Consider the following 23,822-nt stretch of genomic DNA (forward strand, 5'->3'; position numbering starts at 1 on the left):
CCTACTATAAAATTCAAACATGCTTTCAGGAAGCTAAAACATATCATCATTTGGTCATGGACATAATAGCACAAGCATGAATAACATGAGTGATGAAATTGACTTTTCAACTGGACAAACACATACCTAGGTCACAGGATGCTACTCCTACTAGTGAATCTACTAATTGTTATTCAGAGATGCTGGTTATGAACCTGAACTTGATTCTTAGTTGTGACATTCAGCTGGGTGTTTTTTTTTTTAATTGTTATATTTCTATTGCTATCATAATGGCCATTTAATGAACTTCCATCGCTCACAGGTTGTCCTAGGAATTACACAGTGCCTGCTATGCAGCTTCCCTCCTCCCTCCGCCCCCGCCCCGCCCCATATGCACCACTGGATCATGGGTTAAAGGAAAATTCTGTGCTTCCTGAGATTTACATGTTTTTTTCTTCAGGAGGTGGGCTTGATTGGGAAGAAAGGAAGGCTTTAGGCCCGTGGAGGAATTGAAGAGAGAAAAAAATGTTTGACTCATGGCTCACCAATGGGGATTGTTCATCTGTCACATGGTCATCTTCTCTGACCTGAAATCCTCCTTGTAATTGGAGAACTCACCTTCCCATCAGGCAAGGAGGGGGAAGTGTCTCTAGATATACTGAGTTTGGGAACCAATTTTGAGTAGAAATTTACTACAAAAAACACTGGTTATATTATTCCTTCTCCAGATCCACACATCAACTGCCTTTTCTCTTCCTCTTTTTTTCTCTTGCTGCATGTAGATTTTAAAACAGAATTAAATCTCAAAACACATTCCAATTAAAGGGAGTGGGGAAATACATTCTTATGGTACCAAAATGACACCAAAAGTGAGACGTCTCCATCTGGCCCCAAGCTTAGAAACAAACAAGGAAATCCAGATAATTCTTTAGTTTTCATATGTCATTTCTGGCTTCCCTGCTCCTCAGGGGCTAAAAGAGGCTGTCACTGCTCTTTGCTTACACAACTGTCCCAGCCTCAAAGCAGACTGATTTCCAGCCTTTTAAATGGCCTTGTCTCCTTCAGCTCAGAAACCCAGCGGCCTCTTTGGAGATTTACAAGAGAACATACATCTGACTGTATGTTCATACACATATGATTGTATAGAGACACATCATTATGCTTGTGATTTAACTATTGTGTGTGTATTTTACACACACACAAACATCAGAAAATAATTTTATTGACTTATTTGGGTGTGAAGTTCTCTTTAACATACACAAGAAGATACTTTTGTTTCTTTTGACTTTTTCTCCCCAATTCAAATACCAAATTGTTCTTATTATTGCCCCAAGACAAGACAGGGTATGTTCTTTGGCGGTGGGGATGGGAGGCAGAGATTAAGAGAAAGAAAGCCGAGCTCTTCAAGGGGGGTGGGGAGGGGGAGAAAAACCGTCTGGGAATCTCAAGAACATCTTTATTTCGCCTTTTAACTCTCCGCCTTTCTGATTAAAGAGTTCAGACCCGCTCCCCCGCCCGCGTTCAATTATCCCCAACATCTTTTCTCAGAAGCTGTCACCACCACTTGCTGAACCACAGCCCCATCCTGAGCCATTAGCCAGTCTCTTTTCCGTTTCGCTTTTCTTTCCTCAGTTTCTCCCTGCAAGCTTTATAAATCTCCCTTGGAGGAGGAGTGTCCAAGCGGGTGGAAGTCTGAACACAATGCAACCTGAGAATTTCTGTCACTCTCTGCATATGCTCCTAAGTGCTTTAATCCCAATTAGGGGCGGCTGACACACGGTCCTATTCATTCCCATCAGCTCTTGAATACATTTGCCTAGAAATGAACTTCACAAATAGAGGCGCTCCTAAATGTGCCCAACAGCAAGGAAAATCGAATTGAGTGCGGGCTTATTCGGCAGCGGCCGGCAGAGGAGCGTTGAATGTGGAGGTGCCCCGAGACATTGCAATTCAGCAACACGCTCGCTGACTTTTCTTTGCACCATGTCAACCGAAAGAACCAAGAAATAAGTTGGGGGAACTCCGGTTAAAAGGCAACTTGAGAGGGACTCTGAATACTTTTATTGAGCCGCTTCCAATGAAGGACTTAAAACACAACAAAAAAGGCACCACAAAACCCACCAGCGGCGTCCGGGCTGCGTCCTCGGCGCGCGTTTGGAGTCTCCGGCTGCTGCGCACCCACCGGCCTCTCAATTAGGGGAAAATGGCCCCGTCGCTGGCGTGTCATCTGGTGGCGTTCCCAGAGCCCGTCTCCGCCGCGCTATTCAGACCCGGCCTTAATGTCCCACCCGCGCCTCGGGGGCAGCGCAGCTGGTCCGCACTGACCCGCCCGGCCGGCCGGTGAGGACACCCTCGGGGGGCATGCCCCCGGTCACCTCTGGCCCCAGCTCGGCGGAGTCCCCAGGCCTCTGCCTCCCCCGCGGTCTCGCCAGAGGTCCTGGACCTCGCTCCCCTCCCTCCATCCCGGGGTTTCTGGACTCTGCGCACCGAAAGGGTGGTGGCGTTGGTGACTCCCCAACACCCGGGCCCTCAAGGTCAAGGCCCGCGGTGAGCGGGGAGTAGCCAACTGGGCCCCACTAGGATCTGAGGCACCAGGGCTTTGAGCCGCGGAGACCCCAGCTCAGCGCGAAGTCTTGCTGGGGCTCTTTCCCTAGAAGCGGAGCGCAGCCGGGTTACACGTGCGCGGCGCGGGCAGCGTATCCAGCCCGGCGCTCCGACGCCACCAGGCGCGGCCGGGGCTGCCCCCTAGCGCTGCCCGGCAGAGCACCGCGGCGCGGTGGGGCTCGGCTCGGGGTGGGCTGGTCCCGTGGCGGGAGGGCCGCCGCTCTCCGGCGCCCACGCCTGATTGGGGGCAACCTGTTACCGGCACGCAGGTGTTGGCTGCGCAGTTCCGCGGTGGGCAGCGAGCGGGGCCGCCCACAAACCTGCCTGGTCCCGCACCTCGGCGTAGAAGGGATTTCGCTTTAACGGGGCCTCTGGACGCCCATTTTCAGTCCATAAAAAAGCCGAGTGGAATGTTTTGATTGAGTCTCAACATTGTCTTTGAATAAGGCTGAGACCATGTAATTAATGTGTCTTTTTAATAAGGGACAATACGGCCGTTCAAGCTATTTAATTTCATTTAATTTTCCATCCCATTTGCTGCACAGCCCGCTTTTACTTTTAACACCCAGCCTTTCACGGCCCATCTTGCTCCACTGGGCACATTAGATTGGTTTCACCCTTGCTTTTTAGGGGAGGAAAAATAAAAGAAAATGTGTTCCTTTCCTCCTTTGTGGACAATTTATTTCACTTGGGGAACTTCAACTCTGAGCCACAGGACAGAATAAAACTGGGCGAGCTGGTTTGAATGCCTCTGGCGCAGTCCCTTTCTTCTCGCGGGGCTGGGAACCAGCCACAATTGGCTATATTAATAAATAACTTTCCTCACAGTCGGCCTTTACATGGTTCTATTGATAAAATTGTTCGCGTGTCGTTCACGCTTTTTCACTCATTAAGGAGGGCCGGGGAGGAGCCCCGAACCCAGGCCCCGCGGTCGCCCCTTCCCGCTCACAGTACTGGTAATTTAAACTGGGTGTCATCCCGGAGTCGCCAGGCCAGAGGTTAGAGGGACATGTTCATGGCTTAAATTTATTGCCCTCCACTCTTCGGAGCCGCTTCCTCTTCTCCTCCCCTCCCCTGACTTTTGCCATTCATGGGCCGCTGGATCAAAGGCTCCCTCCTCTCTGTAGCGGCCAGCCTTCGCGGCCCGAAGAGCGGGCAATTGGAGGGTTAAGAATAAAAAATCCGCGGCAGTTCCCTTAGAAAGGAGCCCTGGGCACCGTGTGGCTGCAGGGATAGAGGAACCGCAGTGTAGGGTCTCTCGGATCCGCCAACTGGCTCTTTTCCGTCCCAGCTGCAGCGTCTACACTGGCCTTGGGGGTGCCACCTAGCGGCCATCCGTGTGTCACCACCTCTCCCGACTTGTGATACACTTAAGACCCTTGACTTGGCTTGGATTCCCTTGTTAGACAAGCCGCGAATTTTGGAACGCCCTAAATTCATTCACTCTACAGATCACTGCTGTTGACCTTCACATAAACCCTAGTGAATTGCAGAATGGAAACCAAGAGGCTGCATCATTATTCCCATTTTACGGATTACGAGACTGAGGCTCTGAAGCAACTTCCCGAAGTTTCCTCGAACCTTGAGTGACGGAGCACAGACTGCTCGAGCCTGAGTCTCTTGACCTTGTCCAGTACTGCGAACGCAGATCTCCAACGAAGGGTCCCGCAGGTAGGGCCTGGTGGGACGAACTGCTAAGTTACAGGTGTCGCCACCTTGCGTCCTGCCGCTGCTGTTAATCACAATTATCCCCACCAGTGCCCTAAGAAACACATGTTCGGCCAGCAGGGCCAGGTGGGGATTTCGGCGTGGCGACAGCAGGGAGTCCTCCTGCATCTGCGCAGTGGTTGGGCCTCCAACAGCAGGCCGGAGTACAGAGTCACTCAGGTTCCTCCTTGGAATACCGACTCCTGGGCATTGCGTTTGGGGAGCAGTGCTCAGGATGATTAGCACCCCGTAGGTGCCGGCAGAACTGTCACAAATATCTAATGAACTCAATCACTCGGCTATCGTTCGACAATAATACGGTAATTGTCCCCACACAAATCGGAGGCTTCTCTAAAAGAAAAGGAGGAGCATTCTGGTTGAACTGCGAAGTAATGCAGGAGAGGCGGGTTCGATCCCTGGGTGAGGAAGATCCCCTAGAGAAGTGAATGGCTATCCACTCCAGTATTCTTGCCTGGAGAATTCCATGGACAGAGGAGCCTGGGTCGGGGGTGGGTTGGGGGCTATGGTCCATGGGATTGCAAAGAGTCAGACACGACCAAGCGACTGAGCCCGCATGCACTGTTATCAACGCCCGCCTCGCGCCTCTTTCTGTGACCTTTGCTAGAGTGCCTTTAAAAGAAATGTATGGCTTGTTGGTTCTGCGGAAATTCGCCCCAAGAAATTCGTCCTCGTTTTAAACTTAAAAGCGTTCAGGGCTTGAGTCTTCGTTTGGCCTGCAGGGGAGAAATGATTAAAAACCCAGCCAGCAGAACCCTTCTTCAATCCTCGGGTGTAGTCAGGGCACACGATCCCCACGTCTAGTCCCACGGCCTCTTCCCATTCTCCAGAGAAAGTGCAAGCCTGGGGGCCACCGGGGAGCAAAGGTGCAACTCTCGTTGTCTCCCAAAACTAGTTCGGACTCTTCAAACTGGACAGAAGGAACGATAAAGTGGTTCTAAATAGACGACTGGCCTGAACCCAATCCCCTGAAATGGTAATATGGCCGTTATTTAAAAAGTGTAGGTATTTTCTGGTGTTTTCCCATCAAGTACCTGCCTAATTTCTGTATGGCACACGCCAGAAATCAATAGAAGTTAACAAGTCCTCCAAACAGTCCCCATCTCTTTGTTTAATCTCCTTTACAATAAAGCCAAAGGGGAGAGAATTAAAAATCTTTGAAGTAGACCAAGGCTCAAAGGAATCAGCCAAGTAGACTTAAAGTAGTCACTTATTTCCCAAAACTGGTTTGTCGGCGAACAATAAAAGGAAGTAAAATTTATGGAGAAATTATACAGTGGATTTGTCACTTAAAATATCGTAACTGTCTCGAGGACAATACCCCATGCTGAGGATTAATGGTCCCGCCGGACCTTTGATTCACCAGCGCCTTTTCTTCGCCCTTGACAAATTGGATTTTTAGGAATGGGAAGGTCGCCTGGACCATTGTGCGCCAGCCATTCAGAGGCCTCGATTATGCAGGGGGCTGAGGGAACCACTCCATGTGACCCTCTCGGGTGGGACTCTGCAGCTGCTCCGCAGCGCAACTCTCTCACCAAACTCCGCGCCCTTCCGCTCGCGGTGCCAAAAGGCGCACGCCCAGATTGAAAAGGCGCAGTGCATGCCCGGCCGCGTCACTCTGCGGGTGCAGGACGCACGTCGGGGCGCGGCTCGCCGGCTCGTGCGCGGCTCCGGCTCTGTCACTCGCGCCCTGCCGAGGACCCCGCGCACCCGAGCGCCTGCCTGGCGGCGGCGGCAGCAATGCACGGAGCCGCCCGCGCTCCGGCCACCAGCGTGAGTGCCGACTGCTGCATCCCAGCCGGCCTGCGCCTCGGGCCGGTGCCCGGAACCTTCAAGCTGGGCAAGTACCTGTCAGATCGCAGGGAACCCGGGCCCAAGAAAAAGGTATTAGCCAGTCCGACCTCCGCTCTCTGCCACTCGTTCGTCTCCCTTTCTTTCCAGCCTAGGAAAGGGGTGGATAGGGTTAGGGGAGGAAACGGGTGACTGAGCCGTTACCTGCCAATTCTGCCAGGTGGAAGGGGACTCCGATCATTTCCCACAAGTCGCGTTAACCAAGAGCTGGACTTGGGCCAGGCTAGGGGAGAAGATATGGCTGAGAGGGGACAGCCCCTGGGTGGGGTGCAGTAGGGTCTTTACGTGCTGGGACCACTAGGAACTCCCGATTTCCCCGGAGCGCTAGGGTCTCTGTCGCAGAGGCGCAACCCCCCCCAACCCTCCTCCCCGCCCTATCCAGCCTCTCTTGGCAAACGTGCCTTTTCTCTTTTATACAACACACAGGCGTTGAGGACTTGTTCTTTTTTTAATCTTCTGTCCTTCAATAAGCTAATTTGAGGCTTAAATTTAGCTTCAGATAATTTAATCTCATCGTCTCCGAAAATTTTATCCTTGGAGACTCTTAGTTCCTAGAACCTCCCCAGGTGTTCCCTTCTGCGGATGTCTGCTTGTGGATTTGGGGCGAGTGGAGAGAGGATGCGCCAGGCAGCGGCTCTGACGCCGGTTCCGAGGACCAGGAACGTCCACCCAGGGGTCACCTGGGCCCGGCGATTATAGCCGGGCTCGGAGGGGCTAGGATCGCAGATGGGAGGCTTCAGGGTCAACCTGCCAGCTCCGACGTCCCAAACAGCGTCGCGACCCCTGACCTGAGAGGAGTACTAACAGGCTCCCGCCCGCCCGGCCGCCCTGAGGCGTCCCAGCGGGACGGTCGGCCAACTGCGACCGGGAATGAAGACAGAAGTCCGGTGACTTGGGGAGGGGGAACTGGGAAGAGGACCCGGGACTACAGCTTTCTTGTAAGGCGCTGCTCGGGGGCTCGCCGGCCGGACCAGTACCTGGTTCTTCTCGCAATCTTCCTCTTCCCGGCGGAGTAAAGCCTAGCTCGTCGCCAACCACGCCTTCTGCTTTAAACGCGCTTTAATTGCTTTTAAATGACCAGTCAGCCCGCGGCCGCTTTGTTCAGATACTTTCGCCGCGGGGCTTGCAGGCATCTCCGCACTTGGGTGCGGTGCCGAGGGAATGAGGAGACACGAAAGGAGGCCCGGGATGCCCTGTGTCCTGGGATTGATTGTGAAACGTCTCTTGCCTGGCATCAGGACTGCTCTCAATACCGCGAGAGGGAGAGCTAGGGTCGGGGTGAGAAACTTCTGGGTACGAGGTGCGCCCAGGGTATATGTGACTCGCTCGGGCGGGATGCTTTCACTCGCGCTGTCAAGGTGGAACAAGACGGGGAACTGTTATACTAGCCAGCCTCTCCTCTTCTTCCCTCCCCCAAGCAAGGGTCCTAAGGACTTAACCCTCCTCCCAGCAGCACACGGCGGTCTGGCCAAAGCGAACGCAACCATTCCTACGTCGGGTGGTGGGGGGCTCCCCTTTCCCTCCAGTTGTGGGTCCGGCCGTGGCACCGGGGAGAACGACCACTGCTTGTGTTGCAGGTGCGCATGGTGAGAGGGGAGCTGGTGGACGAGTCGGGGGGCTCCCCCCTGGAGTGGATAGGGTTAATCCGGGCAGCCAGGAACCCCCAGGAACAGACTCTGGAAGCTATTGCAGACTTACCCGGAGGACAGGTACTGTGGGCTTCCCCCCACCACCGCCAATTCTATCTACCAAACTGTCACTGATGTTAAGAGCAAAGCACTTTAGCTAGAGGTCTCGTTTAAACATCCCAACAACCCTATAAGGTAGATACTATTATTTTCCCCATTTGAAGAATGTGGGACATAAGGTTCAGAGGGGTCTAATAGCTTTTCCAGCGTCACACAGCGTCGGGGCTGGGAATGGAATCTTTCCTCTCAGTTGTTTTTTGACCAGTTACCCAGGAAATGACTGCAAGCTGTCCTGTTCCTTGCGTCCCAGATCTTCTATCGGGCACTGAGAGACGTCCAGCCAGGGGAGGAGCTGACCGTGTGGTATTCCAACTCCTTGGCGCAGTGGTTCGACATACCCATCATTGCTACTCCAACGCACGACGAGAAAGGTACCGCAGCTAAGAGCCTCCAGGGCCAGCGCGGGTGGGCGAGAGTCCAGTCCTCCTCCTCCTCTGGTCTTTGGGGGTGGGGGGGCAACCCTAGACCTGAAAGGCCTTTTTCTTACTCTGTGTAAAACTGAATTCATACTCCCAGTCGGAATGGGCAGAGGCGACGTCACCACTACTGCTTTTAAATCAACAGTAAATGCTAATAGACCATAGTAATCTCGCTCTTGATGTCAAGGAAAAAATACTCATGAATTTCATGCGGGTCGCCCTTTCCGATAGCATACCCAAAGAGACAATTATTTACTTACTTAAGAATCCATAAAGATGCCTTAACATATTATAAGGATAACTACATCATGAGCTCCAAAAAATGTAGCTCAAACCTGGAATGCTTTTAGAAGGTGAGGGGGATCTCTTCGTCGGGTTTGGAGGAGAGTAATGGATTTCTACAGCGTTTTTTAGAAGCATTACGGTACTTACAGCCGGTCAGTTGGCAGGTACTGAGGCCCTTCCGTTTAAATGGTATTTATTCATTTCCCTCTCCCTACTTAAATCGAAACTGGGATGTATCCCAGTTTCTTCTCAGATTTATTTGATCCCTTCCAAAGCCCACAGCGGATTCATGCAAATTAAAGTGCAGCAAGTAACTAAAGAAAGAAACATTTTCAAACCTCCTCTAGGACGCTGAGAAACACTTTCTGTGGAAAAAAGCTGGAAGGTGCTAAAATAGTTAAGATTTCCAGACTCCCTTTTATTGCACAATGCTTCTGTGATTTTCTTTTTTCTTCACCAGTTGTTTTAGTTTGTAATTTATTCTAAAAGACATAGTTATATTTAAAGTCAACATCACAGATGCTGTGAAATATTTTGACACATTCTCCTGAATCACCTGCTTAATCTCATTCCTTTAGAAATAAAGAACTTAATACAAGTGTGGGATTTAAGAAACACTTCATGAATAAGACAGAATGAAATTAATTCAAAATGATGAATCACTTCACTTCAGAGTATCCTTGTCCTCTGTAAATTAATTCTATTGATTTTGTGGGTAGACCTGTATGTACAGTATTCATAAAAGTTTTCCTAGATTTTTCCTTCTATCACATAACATTCTCTTGTCAACTTCTTCCAGTAAAAGAGAAACATGACAAAAGCCCCATAGTGGAGAACTCTCAAATCTGTCACTATAGAACAATTCCAAGGACTACTGGCCTTTGGGGGCCAGGAATTTTTGCAAAGGACACCCTTTCTTAGACACTCTTAAATAGTACAAAAGCAATTTGTTTGAGTGGTGGCCCTCATGTTTTCATTTCAGTCAATAGAGCCTATAAACATCATATGGTCACAAATGTCAGAACAGACACCATTTCCCTTTTGGGGAATCTGTAGGTTATTTTGAACCCTGATTTCTCCAGCTTTCAGATGCTTGAAATCTTGATAACCTTGGAGATGCATCTGAGAGAGGAGGCAAAATCACTTACAAGGTGTGTTGATATGTTTGGCACAGGTTGGATTTCAGAATCAAGAGAACATGTCAGCTCATTAGGATAAACTAAAAACACATAATGAAACACAAAACATACATTGGCTTAAACCCTGAAAAGAGGAAGAAATAAGTAGAGACGGCTGCAATTCTTCCAATATTGGCTAACCCTAGTGGGTTTCAATTCCATAGTAAGATTAAGGAAAATACTCTTTGTTTTAGGAACAGAGCTGAGTCACTTTGGGGTAGCCTCGGAAAATGCCCTCTTTAAAAAGGGGTGATGAGAGGGAGGTTCTGAACTTAGCAGAAAGGAGGTTACTTAAGATATTAAATCAACACACCCACCAAGAGAACTGAGAAAGTCTTCCTTCTCTATGAAGATTTATTTTACATGGCTGTTCAGTACAACAGACATGATTTTTATCATTGAAATCATTGGAATGATTTTTATCTGTTTTCCATAAACAATGAGGATAGGTCACATAGGCAAATCGTCTTCCTTTCTCCGTTTTCTTTCTGTTCTACCTTAACTTCAGCTAGAATAATCTGCTCCTTGAACTTCCACCTTAGTTATCTGGAAAGAAGGATGACTTGCTTTATCCAGATTCAGGAGTGAAATACATGAAGAGAGGCATATCTGAAAATTTCTCCCATTGTTGTTTCTGTAGTAATGTTTCAGAAGTTTAAGCTGCTGGTGTGCAAGGAGGAAAAATTTAACTTTCCCATTACATTTAATGAAACTGATGTTTACTTTGTATACTTTCTTGTGGCTCAACTAACTTCTTTCTTATGGACATCCTTCCCTTCAATCAACCAATTATTATCAAATAATAATTGGTTATTAATAAACCAATAATCAATAAACCAAGTATTATCAATCAACCACAACATTTAAGAAGAAACCCCACTGCAAGCTTGCTTTCTCGGAAGCGATATAACATGACGTTTTAAAGTGAAAATTAACTTCTACCATGTGATCAAAATCTGTTTAATACACATGTCTTTTGACTGTGTTCCCAGACCCTAGCAAAATTAAACAACTAATGTTAATAGTATTAAACACACAAGGAGGTTTGATGCCAAAACCCATGTGTGTAGTCCCTGACAGAGAACTGTGTACTTATCGAAAGCTGAGTATCTATATTATTCTCTCTCTCTCTCTCTCTCACACACACACACACACACACACGCACATACATTGATATTTTCCAAGAATTTTACTAAGCTTGGATTTGTGCAGCTATCTAAGAGTTAATTAATAACCAGGTGGAACAAATGACAAGACAATGCATATAATCCTTCTGTTTTTAGAATATGAAGACCTAAGACTTTTTCTTTTCTCCCATCAAATTAAATGGGGTTAAAGAGGAAATAAAGATGCAAATAATTTTGAAGAATAGCAAATCATAGTCCCGATGTGGTCCTTCAGTTGGTCACGCTCCAGGAAAATCTCAAGCAAAGTGTTTAAGACTGGGAGGGGTTGGGGAGGGTGGGTAGTGGACATAAAAGACATTGTTCTGTGAAAAGGAATGATTACATATGGCCCATACATACAGGATATTGTCTCGCCTGGTAATGAGGCGCTCACGACCATTAGATTGGCCTTTGTTCAGTTTATCCAAACTCCTTGACATACGCCACCTATTCTGCAAACACCAACAGATGGGCGCAGGCACAGCACAGCCCCACACTTGATTTAAAGCAACAGCTGCTCTCGGCTCTTCCCCGGCTCTTTCAAGCCAGCCTCCCTGAGCACTGCCCTTCCAATGAAGATATGCTCGGATGGCCCGGAGAAAGTCTTCGTTGGAAAGGCCCAGGTCACACCTCTCGGTCTCTGAGTAGTCCCAGAGAATGGAGATGGTGACAAAGTTGGCCTTTGGGGGCTTCTCGGAGTCCTTGCTACAATGGGGCTACCGAACTCACTTATTCGCCGGTACCCAAGAATACTTATGCTTCACCCCATACCGCTGGTCAAAACCTGGGCTCTGCCTTGGGCGCGCTGGCGCTTTCTTTCTCTCGCTTGTTTGCTTCTCACCGGGTCTCCTTTTCACTGTTTGTCGCCCAGGGGAGGAGCGCTACATTTGCTGGTACTGCTGGAGGACGTTTAGATATCCCAACAGCCTTAAAGCACATCTACGTTTCCACTGCGTGCTCAGCAGCGGCGGGGGCCGCACCTACCTGCACCACGAGCACGCGGCTCGCCAAGGCGCTGCCCCGGCCGCGGATGGCCTCCGCCTTTCCCCGAAACCCCCGGCATCAGATTTCGCTGCGGCCGCCCCGGCGAGCACTCTTCGACCGCACCCGCAGGTCCCACCGGTCCCTCAGGCTTGCGGAGCGCGGGAGAGCATCAAGCGCGAGGCCTCCTCCGCGCCCTCCGCCACGTCACCGACCCTGGCCAAGTGGGGGCCGTCCAAGAAGGGAAAGGAGCAGCCGGACCGCGCTCTGGACATGAGTGGTCCCGCCCGAGGACACGGCCACTTCCTTGGCATCGTGGGCGGTTCCCCAGCGGGGGGCGGCGGCCTCGCTTTCTACCCGGGCGTGCGCTCGGCTTTCAAGCCTGCTGGCTTGGCCAGGGCAGCCGCCGCCGCGCACGGCGACCCCTACCGGGACGAGGGCGGCGGCAAACCCGGGGCCGGCCTGGCTTTAAGCAGGCTGCTGGGCGGGGGACGGGCAGGCGGACACCCGAGAAGCGGGGAAAACCCGGCGGCTGGCGGCGCTGGCCACCACCATCACCACCATGCGCACCACCATCACCATCCCAAGTGCCTACTCGCGGGGGACCCGCCGCCGCCTCCTGGCCTGCCCTGCTCTGGGGCTCTGCGCGGCTTCCCTCTGCTCCCCGGGCCCCCGGAAGAGGCGTCCGCCTTCAAGCACGTGGAGCGCGCCCCGCCCGCCGCCGCCGACGTGCCAGGAGTGCGTTACGCGCAGCTGCCCCTCGAACGCTGCTCGCTGCCACCCCTCGACGCGGGCGGCCTCAAAGGCTACCCGGGTGGCGAGTGCAGCCACCTGCCGGCCGTCATGCCGGCCTTTACCGTCTACAACGGGGAGCTCCTGTACGGCTCACCAGCCGCCGCCGCTTATTACCCGCTCAAACTGCACTTCGGCGGGCTGCTCAAGTATCCGGAGTCCATCTCTTACTTTAGTGGGCCCGCGGCGGCGGCCGCTCTGAACCCGGCCGAGCTGGGCTCCCTGGCTAGCATTGACCGAGAGATCGCCATGCACACGCAGCAGTTGTCGGAGATGGCAGCCGGGAAAGGCCGCGGCCGCCTGGACGCGGGGACGCTGCCCCCGGCCGTCGTGGCGGCGGGCGGCGCCGGGGGAGGCGGCAGCGGGGGCGGCAGCGGCGCGGGCAAGCCCAAGACGGGTCACCTGTGCCTCTACTGCGGCAAGCTGTACTCGCGCAAGTACGGGCTCAAGATCCACATGCGGACGCACACGGGCTACAAGCCGCTCAAGTGCAAGGTGTGCCTGCGGCCCTTCGGCGACCCCAGCAATCTCAACAAGCACATCCGGCTGCATGCCGAGGGCAACACGCCCTACCGCTGCGAGTTCTGCGGCAAGGTGCTGGTGCGCCGCCGGGACCTGGAGCGCCACGTCAAGTCTCGCCACCCCGGCCAGAACCTGCTCCCCAAGGCGTCCGACGGCCCGGGCCCCGAGCCTCACTACCTCCCGGAGCCGGGAGAGCCCAAGAGCGACAACGACAGCGACGTGGACGTCTGCTTCACCGACGACCAGAGCGACCCCGAGGCCGGGGGCGGTGGCGAGCGCGAATAGTAACGAGTCTTTCAGGGAAGGCGGGGAGTGTGGGGGCGTGGACAGAGAGAAGAGGGGGTTCTGCTGTGGGAGAAGAGGAGCTGCTGATGGTGAGAAAGACCCGGCGGACAAAACCGGTTTGGTTTTGGTCGCCCTCCAGATTTGGAACAGTGAGCGGTCCCAGGTCAGAAGCTGAAAGTCTGAGCAAAGGTTTAGAGGCGTCTTAAAGAAATTTTGCCTTCCGAGCATTCCCCAGGGCGGCGGGTTCCAGCACACTCCAGGCCCCTGAGCACCGCGAACAGGCTACCCTTTCGCCAACCCAGGTGGTTGGCTCTCCAGGTTTAAGATCACATGAATGGGAAGCCACAGCGCCCTCGAGGGCGTCGATTTTAACTGCCGCGTATTTTTAAATTGTTCTTTTTTGTGAAGAAAATTGTGCCTTTTGAAACGACGTTTTTCTGTGTGTATTTTACATTAGCATTTCACTGCATAGGCAAAATAGTAGCCGCAATTCGGTAGATGTGACATCCATACACTTGTTTCCATCTCATCTGTTTTCGTGTCAAAGACTCCGCCTTGACGCAATGAATATATAGTGGTAGCAGGTGTACAAATTGGTCAAGTTGCAATTATTTATAAGAGAATGATGACAAATGTAAAATATCTAAAGCATGAGTCTTGAGAGCACGCAATATATAATTTTAAAGAAAATGCCCTATTTGGTAGAGAACAAATGTGATGTATGTTGTTTTATAATGAATGATGTAAAGTGGATTCAGTATTTTGGTCTTGGTTCCAGTTTGTGCAATCTTTAATAAAAATAAATATTAAAAACAAGAGTTTGTTCACTTGGCAGGTTCAGCAGATCTTTTAATGAAATAATTTAATTTGAAAGTGGCTTTTGAGGCGACTCCATAATACAGTAAATCAGGGGACATGAATACTTTGATTATTCATGAAATAAATTTTAAGTACTGTTATAATAGGGAAACATCATTTTCAATACGTGCATTTCACAGGCTCCCAGATAGCAGGCAAAATAATTGTTTGCTGAAACCATTGTTAATCATGCTGTGTTTTCATCTTTATGGAAAGAAGCTAATGACCTTCAAGAAAAAAACACACCCACACACAATATTCCTCATCAAAAAGAACTGTGCAACCCTAGAATCACTATTTTTTGTTATGTACCATTTTGACAGAACCTCAAAAGCAAAAAAAGGAAAGCAAAAAAAGGAAACTTGAATAGTGCTTTTATGATTCGTACATTTTCATATTCATTCAACAAATATTAAAGAAGGATCTATTTTATTAGAAGGGCTGATCTATTTGTTTTATGTAGGTTCCCAGGTTCCCCCTACCTGAAGTACATCTTTCAACAATCTCCTGCTGTCTGAATGGGTCCCATTTTACAGAAGAGGCAATAATACTCTTCAAGGTCACTACTGGGAGGCCCATAATTAGGAAAACTTAGGAGCAGTGACTTTATTTATGGGTATACAAAATTAATGCTAACTAATGGAAGGATATCATAAAGAATATAATTTTGTGGGCTAAAACTGGAAAACACCTTCTCCCCTACCTCCCATTCCTTTCTCCACATGCTCTCTGGGGTTTCACTGCAGTTATGTAGGAAGAGGAGGATTAGTTACACCCCTTGGCTAAGGGTAGGTACCCTAAGAGCCCCGGTCTGCAGCACTCCTCCTTGAGATTGGCAGGAAAATTCTAGTGGGTCACCAAAGGGTCTTGGATATGACCTTGATGATTTAACTCAGTTAAAAATGTGCTTTATTTTCTGCATCCTAGTACTTTGGCAGTCTTCAACCTGCAGTCTTCCATTTGGGAACACAGCCTCAATCACTGGGTGGCTGGCAGGGACTTTTTCTAACCCATCACAGCAGGAGGCATGGCTGGGAGATGAAGGGCATATAAGTTCTGTGGGTTGTGATCAGCAAAAAAAATTTCTTCTATGGGAAAATTTATGCTTGGAATTATAGGCTTTTTTTTAGTGTTAGCTGGGCTTCCCTGATAGCTCAGTTGGTAAAGAATCTGCCTGCAATGCAGGAAACCCTGATTCAATCCCTGGGTCAAAAAGATCTGCTGGAGAAGGGATAGGCTACCCACTCCAATATTCTTGGGTTTCCCTTATGGCTCAGATGGTATAGAATCTGCCACAATGTGGGACACCTGGGTTCAATCCCTGGGTTGGGAAGATCCCCTGGAGAAGGGAAAGGCTACCCACTCCAGTATTCTGGCCTAGAGAATGCCATAGTCTGTATAGGCCATGAGATCACAAAGAGTCAGACACACTGAACTTTCACTTAAGTGTCAGCTTAAGTGACTTTCACTTAAGTGATTTTCACTTAAGTTTCACACTTTCACTTAAGTGTCAGCTGACCTGAAAATGTTTTGCTTTGTAAAAAAAGAAAGCCCAAAGAGGAACAAAAAAAAAAATGCGTGGATTAACATTTACATATGGTGGCAATGATACTACTATTTATTGAGGATTCTTATGCCATTTGCAAATTCTTTCTTTTCTGCAGAGCTACCAGGTTTAGTGATGGCCCTGCCACACAGAACTGGAAGTGAACCCAAGCATCTGCTAGTTCATCTGCTTATCACTGCCTACTTAGTGGTCCTGCCCTTTGAAGCAAAGCTTAAAACTAAATCCACACTTTTACAGAAATACTGGAAAATTTTCTGAAATCAGGTTGTGTAAGTCCTCAAGGAAATTGAGAAAGGTTGCCCAGATTTGAGACATAGGAAGTTTTATCTGCTATAAAAGCCATGTTTCCTTCACCAATTACCTAGCTCTTTACTAAGTTCTACAACTTGTTCTGTGTGAAATAGCCTTAAAAAAAAATACAGTTTGGAAAGGAAACACATTTTAGAATGGATAAATATTTAATAAAACAATTTCCAGGCTTCCACTTTCCTCTTTATTAATTGATGTTATTAAAATAAATTCCAATATAAAAATGAAAATTGAACATAGATTAAAAAAACTCTTAATCATAGATCATTCGTAATTCTCCATAGGTTACCTCAGATAACCTATGTATTTGTCCATATGTGTGCATACTATCATACATAATTAATGCAATTATTTATTTTAATGATGAAATCAAATTGGTGACATCCAATCAGTAAAGACACTACTAATTTTAAGTGGCTCAGTCGTCTTAGTGTTTCTCAGGTTACTTCTTTCAGTCTTGTATCTCTTTCTCTCCACTCTCACTCACCACCCCAACCTTCAATCCTCATCCTGATGACTGCAGCTAACTGTGAAAATTACACTAAGGACACTGGAAGTTTCTGAGATTTTAACTGAATGTTTTGTACCAAAAGATTTTTTAAAACAGGAGAATTCATACCTCTTAGAAGTGAAAGACTCTGGGTTGTTTAGGCCTAGTTAATTTGGACATTAAAATGTTTTGCTAACTGAATAAATCATCCATACATAGGTTGTAGGCTTGCCGCCGTTTCTCACTTGCTTGACATCTTGGGCCAATCTTTCTCAATTTCCTCATCTGTAAAACAGATTGCAATAAGCAGTAAAGTCGTTGTGAAGACTGAATGAGAGTTAATTCAGGTAGACTGCTTTTAGAATCAAGGCTGACACGCAGTGAGCTCTCAAACAGTATTTACAAACCTCTAGCCATCTAATGGGGTTGCACAGAGTCGGACACGACTGAAGTGACTTAGCAGCAGCAGCAGCAACAACTCTTCGTGGTTTCATTTCGAAGACATCAACGAACGAGATAAGGGGAGACGCCCTTTCATCAGCATTTTTCTGCAGGGCACTCGCTCTCTTGGGTTCACTTCTAGCACCAGACAAACTCTTGCCAACTTCAGTAAATAAAGGCCTTTCACACTTTTGCTGAAGAGAAATTTCTTCAAGCTCCTTATTAATTTATCTTTCTATTTTGAATTCAGACACCGGTTTAAATGGTTCATAGCGGTTACGTGAACGGGAAGAAGAATGCTCATCAGTTTTCATTAATTTTTGGAAAGCTTGGCTGTGCTTGAGGTGAGCCATGAATTTTAGCAGAAGAATGCACAAAAGATGAGGTCCTGCCTATACGGAGCATACAGCAAGAGCTGCAACTTCCTAAGGCTCTACTCTAGGGAAAGTTTATTTACTGACTAGACTCTGATGGAGGAGAAGGAAATGGCAACCCACTCCAGTGTTCTTGCCTGGAGAATCCCAGGGACGGGGGAGCCTGGTGGGCTGCCGTCTATGGGGTCGCACAGAGTCGGGCACGACTGAAGCGACTTAGCAGCAGCAGCAGCAGACTCTGATGGAGGAAGGTGGACGGCGGTGGACTTCCAGTTTAGAACTGCAGTTCCGGGGAGCTGGAGGAACAGTAGTAGAACTGGCTGCGGGGTTCCAGAGCCGAGAGGGCGGTGATTGGCTACTCCCGTTGAGTTCGAGCGCTCCCATTGGCTCATCCCTTGGAACAGGGGTCGCTATTGGTGGCGGGCTGGTCGTGCACGAAGCTCGGGGTAGGGGCTGCCTCGCGAGAACCCCAGGCCGAGTGCCCGTATCACTTGGGTGAGTGTCGAGGCGTCATTCTGCGTGTGTGTTGCTTGCAGCTTAGTTTTCCCTGGAAACGAGGGTTTCCTGGGCTGGGTTCCGGGCAGAAGTGTGGGAGTCTCGCCACGTTTCGGTGTACATTCCGAGTGCCCGGAAGCCAGAGAGACGAGGCACCCCCGTGGCATCCAGCAGGCGACCTAGAGAGTTCCAGGCGCCGGACTAGTCCTTGTTTCGGTGGTTCTGGCCCGCCATGGCTGAGAGCTGCGGCACCAGCGCTGCGCGCCCTTGCCATCTGCTGCTTCCTCAAAGGGAAGAGTGCAGAGGCGTTGGCGCCATTGGGAGGTCAGACGTGACCCTTGGCCACCCAGGTGTGGGTTGTGAAGGGAGGACTCAACAGACGGCGGGGCCAACGTGTTTAGTTCCAGAAGGAGCGTGGCGCTCGTTCTGCGCTGGGTGACCTTCCTACAAAAGATGAAAGGAGCGCTTCTGTCATCTGCGACTGTAGTTTAATTCAAATTAGGTGTAACCGTTGTACGACAGACAACTTGTCAATGCCTTTGGCTTGCAAACGATACGAGGGCCCTTCAAAAAGGGATCAAGAGGGGGTGGATTCTGTGTATGCGTGTAAACCTTTTAAAGACACCGATTTTATTTTAATATGTTTTAATGATTTCCGTTTTAAGCGTTTCATGTAAATAAAAATTAAAGCACAAATTGGTTAAAGAATATGTGATAGCATAAAAGAGGGTTTTTTTTTTTTTGGTGATTCGAATGAAATAGATTGAAAGGAACGTTTTCACATAGAGGAAACTTTATTAAAAATAAAATATAGTCAATATCTAAATATCATGAACATTCTCTCTCTCTTTTTGGTATCCACATACACTTGTGCATAATTCAGTATTGTAGGAGATGGTTTCCTATACTATTTCCTATTTTTGATGTTGGCAGTACAGTAATGTTCCTGGAGGTTAGTTTAAGTAGAGAATGATATAAGATCCAATGTTCCATGGCAAGTTGTATTTGAATGGGAGGCACTCAATTCCAGTGATTTGAGTAGAAAGCCTTAGGTGGAAATGTCTTATGTGACAGGAGATACAGTTAGGAGAGATGCAATAGCAGATGGCTTTACATAAAAACATGGTGAAGGTCAAAGATAATTTTTAATCTTTTTTTTTTTTAATATCCCTGACAACAGGCAGAAAGATAAGATTCTCTACTTGACACTGAGCAGTTGATTCCTGAATTATCACCTTAAGGTAAAATGAGACATGACCAGGTCAGGTTTAAGCTTAACTTGAGTGCATTGAACCATAGCAGAACACATCTGTGAGCAACAAAATGCTTTCAGGTATGCTAAAAGTCAGTCCAATGAGAAATGAGTCAATACAGGATGTCGTATTTTATAAGTTTATTTGTGATTTTCAGAAAGCTGGAGAAAGAAAGGCCCTAACAACCAAGAAGACACAGAGAAAAGAAAATCCATGAGGGGATTCATAGGGTAGGCTTTCTTAATTATTTAAAGCTAACATGCTGAAATGTGAATTCAGCATGAATTCAGGGTACTAACTTTGCATCTATAGGTGCTTGTATATATATTGCATCTTAGGTTTGTTTCCAAAATCAATGTGTGTATTACTGATATTGATGTAACTTGATAGTTTGGAGCATCCTGTTACACATACTGGCCAATATTCTTATTAAGTGATAAAAAAATTAGCTTTGCCTTGATTGTATTTTTGGGACATAACTCAGTTTATTAAATCTTCACTGTCTCATCTAATCTTTGTAACAACCTACTTTACAGATAAGGGAAATGAAGTTTATGTTGCTCAGCCAGCTAGCCAGCTAGAAATAGTCCCAGAATTCATTCCTAGGCTTGTCAAATCCAAGCCTGACTCTTAACATACTATATATCCTCTTTAAAACACTATCATCTGCCATAGGAAGTGTTCAGAAATTCAGTCTGAATACTTTATAACTGGATCAAGTGAATGTTTTACAGGACAATGATGAGGTGGACTGAAAGAACAATGGTTCCTAGACTTTTTAAGCTGGAACCAGAGTTAAGTTAGTGACCATCTTTGCCTCATTATATACTTGAAATTATTTGAATTTTGGTAAATATAAGTCTGGGCTCAGTTTAGTCTAGCCTGACTTTGTCTTATTAAACACAAAGACGTGTGTCTAGGGATGAGTGTAAAGTGGCCCACCTGTTATCCTGAGGACCCTAAAAAGGAAGATATGGTAGTTTATTCTGTTGAATATTTCAGGACAAACTGTGTACTGCCAGAGAAGCACCCAATTCCTGAGTAAATACCTAAAATTTTCCCCCAGTGTCATAGCATCCCTTGGGACTGATCACCTGTGGTGTAGTTCAGTCAATTTTCAAACTCTTTTCATGAGTAGCAGGCTGCATTCTTGGGAGTCTGGGCCACCATGCAGGGTGCAGGGGTGGAACTGGGCTGCCTTGAAGCTGCTCTACTGATGGTAGAACCGAGGGTGATCAGAAAGAGAGAAACACAAGGACACAATCAAAATAGAATGCCAGGTACGTTACCATCTGGAAAGGGCCAGGCTGAGGCAGAATCTCAGTAGATGCAAGGCAGCACAATGAAGCCAAACTAGAACAAGAAGATTGGGAAATAATGAAGGAGGTGAAGAAGGAGTGAGACTTTGAATGACTGAAGCCTGGATATAGGTATTTTTTAAAATGTTAATTTTGCTTTTTAAATGGATAATATGTTCACATGTTCAAAGATAAATAGGTATAAATAGGTTTATATTTAGACCTCTTAGTCCTCCCTCATTTCTGTACACTCCAGTTCTAGAAGTCATTTCAGGGGAAGATTTATTATGAAGCTCCCTGGAGCAAGCTTGTTCTAAGACTTGTATCTAATTTTGTCTTTTTTAAAGTAGTCCCCCGACCAAAAAAAGAAAGCCTGTGAGTTTCAGAAGGTACAAACTCTGGATCTTTACTACGTAAACATTTATTTTAGTTTCTTGTATACTTCCGGTGTTTATTTTATAAGTATAAACACCCCAAAATGGATGTATTTTTATTTTCCTCCCTTTCTTAAGCTGGAGTTTTTTCCCATGTACCTTTTGGATTTTTTTTTCCTCTAAGAATATACTCTGGATGTAGTTCCATAACAGTCCAAAGAGAGATTCCTCATTCTGTATAGTATTCTAGAGTGTAAACATACATAGATTATTTAACCGTTGTTCTGTTGATGGACAAATGGGTTGTTTTCTATAAAGAATGATTCAATGAATAACTTGTACTAAGTGATTCTGTAGGTGGGACCAGATTATTTTTCAGAAGGTGTCACTACTCTGATTATAGTGGGGAGGCCGTCAGTGAAGACTGAGATGGCCAGGATAGTATCTGAACCAGACCAACCACTAGGATATGGATGACTGGCTGGCTGCTCAGCTTGTTCCCTTTCTTTGTGGTTAGAAAACTCAGAGCACTTTTACCTCTTGACCATATTGTGCAAAGGGAGATAAAAATGGGGCCTCCACTCCATTCTTGTGTTCTCTTGGGAACTTGGCAAAGAATCCTTAGGGAGACTCAGCTATAGGACTGTTATTCTTTAGGCCAGGCAACAGGGAGATCCTAATCCTAGTCTAACATGGAAGCATATGTTTGTGGGTGCATGTATTTGAATCTTTAAAGTTCTTTTCTATCTATACTACATAAAGTTTTGATTTCCCTATGATATGTATTACTTAAAAATACCTTATGCAGAACCAGCTTTGGGATTATGACTCAGATCTGTAACTGGGTGATTGGAGTGTGGGTCTATGGTAAGTAGCAGGTACAGAGCACAACCCGTACCAGCTGTGGAACAGTGGCAGGCACTCCAGCAAGGAAACAAATGAATGCAAATGAGATGTACTTGGCCATGGAACAAAGATAAAAATGACATTCACTTGTAAATGAGTTTTCTGTGTTTGATGTAAACAGAATGACATGTATTTTGTAGGAAGACCTCTGTGACCTTAGGATAGTCATTGAATTCATTACCTGGGGTTGCACATGTTTCTGACATTTTATCATTATTATGTATTTCATGATCTAACAGTCTCTAGGTTTTTAATTTATATAGAAACATTTCCATGATTTTCTGTCCTGGGATGTAATCTGAAGAGTTCTGAGATGCTCATCATTGGAAGGCTAAGTGCTTGGGAATAAAACTTAAATCTGGCATCTTGCACCTAGATAAAGGAATGGCTGAACTTACAAAGATGAATTTACAAGATCAAGAGGAAGAAGAGCATCTTCTCAGCTTTGACTCTCATCGCTTGCCATGGTCCTCAGCTTAGACATTTCCTCAAACATTAGACTTAGATGATTGCTCTGTGGCTTTGCTTTCTGAGCCTCATTCATCTTTCAGCCCTCATTTAAAATCTCTCCTGTTCTCTGTAGTTTTCTCTGACTGTCCCCGCCCAAGGTGGTCTTTTCCTCCTTGAATTTCCACAGCAGATAGTCTGTGGGACTTTTTGGTCACTTAGTTATTTTGTCAACTGCACATATTACACATGAAATATGTTATTTGCATTTATAATATCCCTGGTACAATACTTAGATATTCAGCAAGAATTCAAGAACTAATTGATTAAATGCTCTTTGAATTTCTCAGTCTTCTGGACACTGTGTTGAAGCACTGAGGGCCTGCTACATGCCGGGCATTGTACTGGCTGGGGTCGCAGGATGGTTCAGATGGTCTCCAGCTGCTTGTGGTCTAGTGGAGGAAGCAAAGATGGGAACAGATATTGACAGCACAATGTGCTGGGTGTAATGATGGAGATAAGCACAGAAGAAGGATACCTCTTTGGTCAGATAAAGAAGAGGGGAAAGGTGGGGAAGGAGTTAAAATAGGGAAAAGCTGCTCAGAGGAGGTGACACCTGAACTGAGTCTTAAAAGATGGGTAGGAGTCATACAGGGCAAGTGTCAAGAGAGATGGAAGGACATTTCCAACAGACAGGATAGCTTGACGGAAGAGACTGAGTGGAGAAGCAGCACAGATGTATGAGAGAAATTCGAGGCAGTTCTGTGCTGCTCGTGGGCAGAGTGGCAAACACACAGTCTGCTGAAAGGTGAGGATCTATCTCTGAGGAAGTGTGGTACAGTGGTTAAGACGATATTTCTGGGCTTGGGAGTTAGGCAGAGCTATGTTTATAATCCTGGCTCTGCATCTTCCCAGTTGTGCAAACTTGGTCAAATGATGTAACTTCTATATGTCTCAGCACATGAGTCAGCGAAGAGCAGACTCTTTAGAAAAGACCCTGATGATGGGAAAGACTGAAGGCAGGAGGAGAAGGGGATGACAGAGGGCAAGATGGTTGGATGGCATCACCGACTCAATGAACATGAGTTTGAGTAAACTCCGGGAGTTGGTGAAGGACAGGGAAACTTGGTGTGCTGCTGTCCATGGGGTCGCAAAGAGCAGGACACAACTGAGCGACTGACCTCCACTACCACCAACGTTTATAATACTGGCTCTGCATCTTCCCAGTTGTGGGAACTTAGTCAAATGATGTTACTTCTATATGCCTCGGCATACTCATCTGTAAAATGGGAACAACGGTATTGTGTTTAAGGCATTCTTGTGAATGTTAATTGAAGTACTGTTTGCAAAGTGCTTAGCACGGGTAAATATTCAAAGAATATTTACTAATTGTTTTTGAGAGATCTAACAGTTGTGCAGGGGCCATAAAGGGAGGGTCTCTAGAAGAGGTAAGCCATGTGGATGAACAGTTTGCA

At 47.3% G+C, this 23,822-nt stretch overlaps 1 protein-coding gene across 1 annotated transcript; it reads left to right on the forward strand.

The window, feature by feature from the left end:
* Positions 1-6,023: 6,023 nt before the first annotated feature.
* On the forward strand, positions 6,024-13,673 carry PRDM13 (PR/SET domain 13). The gene is made up of 4 exons (XM_044924340.2): positions 6,024-6,231; positions 7,737-7,868; positions 8,158-8,278; positions 11,827-13,673. Exons 1-4 carry the CDS (start codon positions 6,049-6,051, stop codon positions 13,533-13,535), a joined length of 2,145 nt encoding a protein of 714 aa, XP_044780275.2. The 5' UTR covers positions 6,024-6,048; the 3' UTR covers positions 13,536-13,673.
* The last annotated feature ends 10,149 nt before the right edge of the window (positions 13,674-23,822 follow it).

Source organism: Bubalus bubalis, chromosome 10, assembly GCF_019923935.1.
Source record: "Bubalus bubalis isolate 160015118507 breed Murrah chromosome 10, NDDB_SH_1, whole genome shotgun sequence".
Taxonomy (NCBI): domain Eukaryota; kingdom Metazoa; phylum Chordata; class Mammalia; order Artiodactyla; family Bovidae; genus Bubalus; species Bubalus bubalis.

What these genes read in the sequence shown, in the direction of transcription:
- PRDM13 (XM_044924340.2), top strand. Translation starts at nt 6,049, where the DNA reads ATGCACGGAGCCGCCCGCGCTCCGGCCACCAGCGTGAGTGCCGACTGC. An exon ending in CCGCTCTCTGCCACTCGTTC is followed by an intron (nt 6,232 to 7,736) that starts GTCTCCCTTTCT and finishes CTTGTGTTGCAG; the next exon opens with GTGCGCATGGTGAGAGGGGA. An exon ending in CAGACTTACCCGGAGGACAG is followed by an intron (nt 7,869 to 8,157) that starts GTACTGTGGGCT and finishes CTTGCGTCCCAG; the next exon opens with ATCTTCTATCGGGCACTGAG.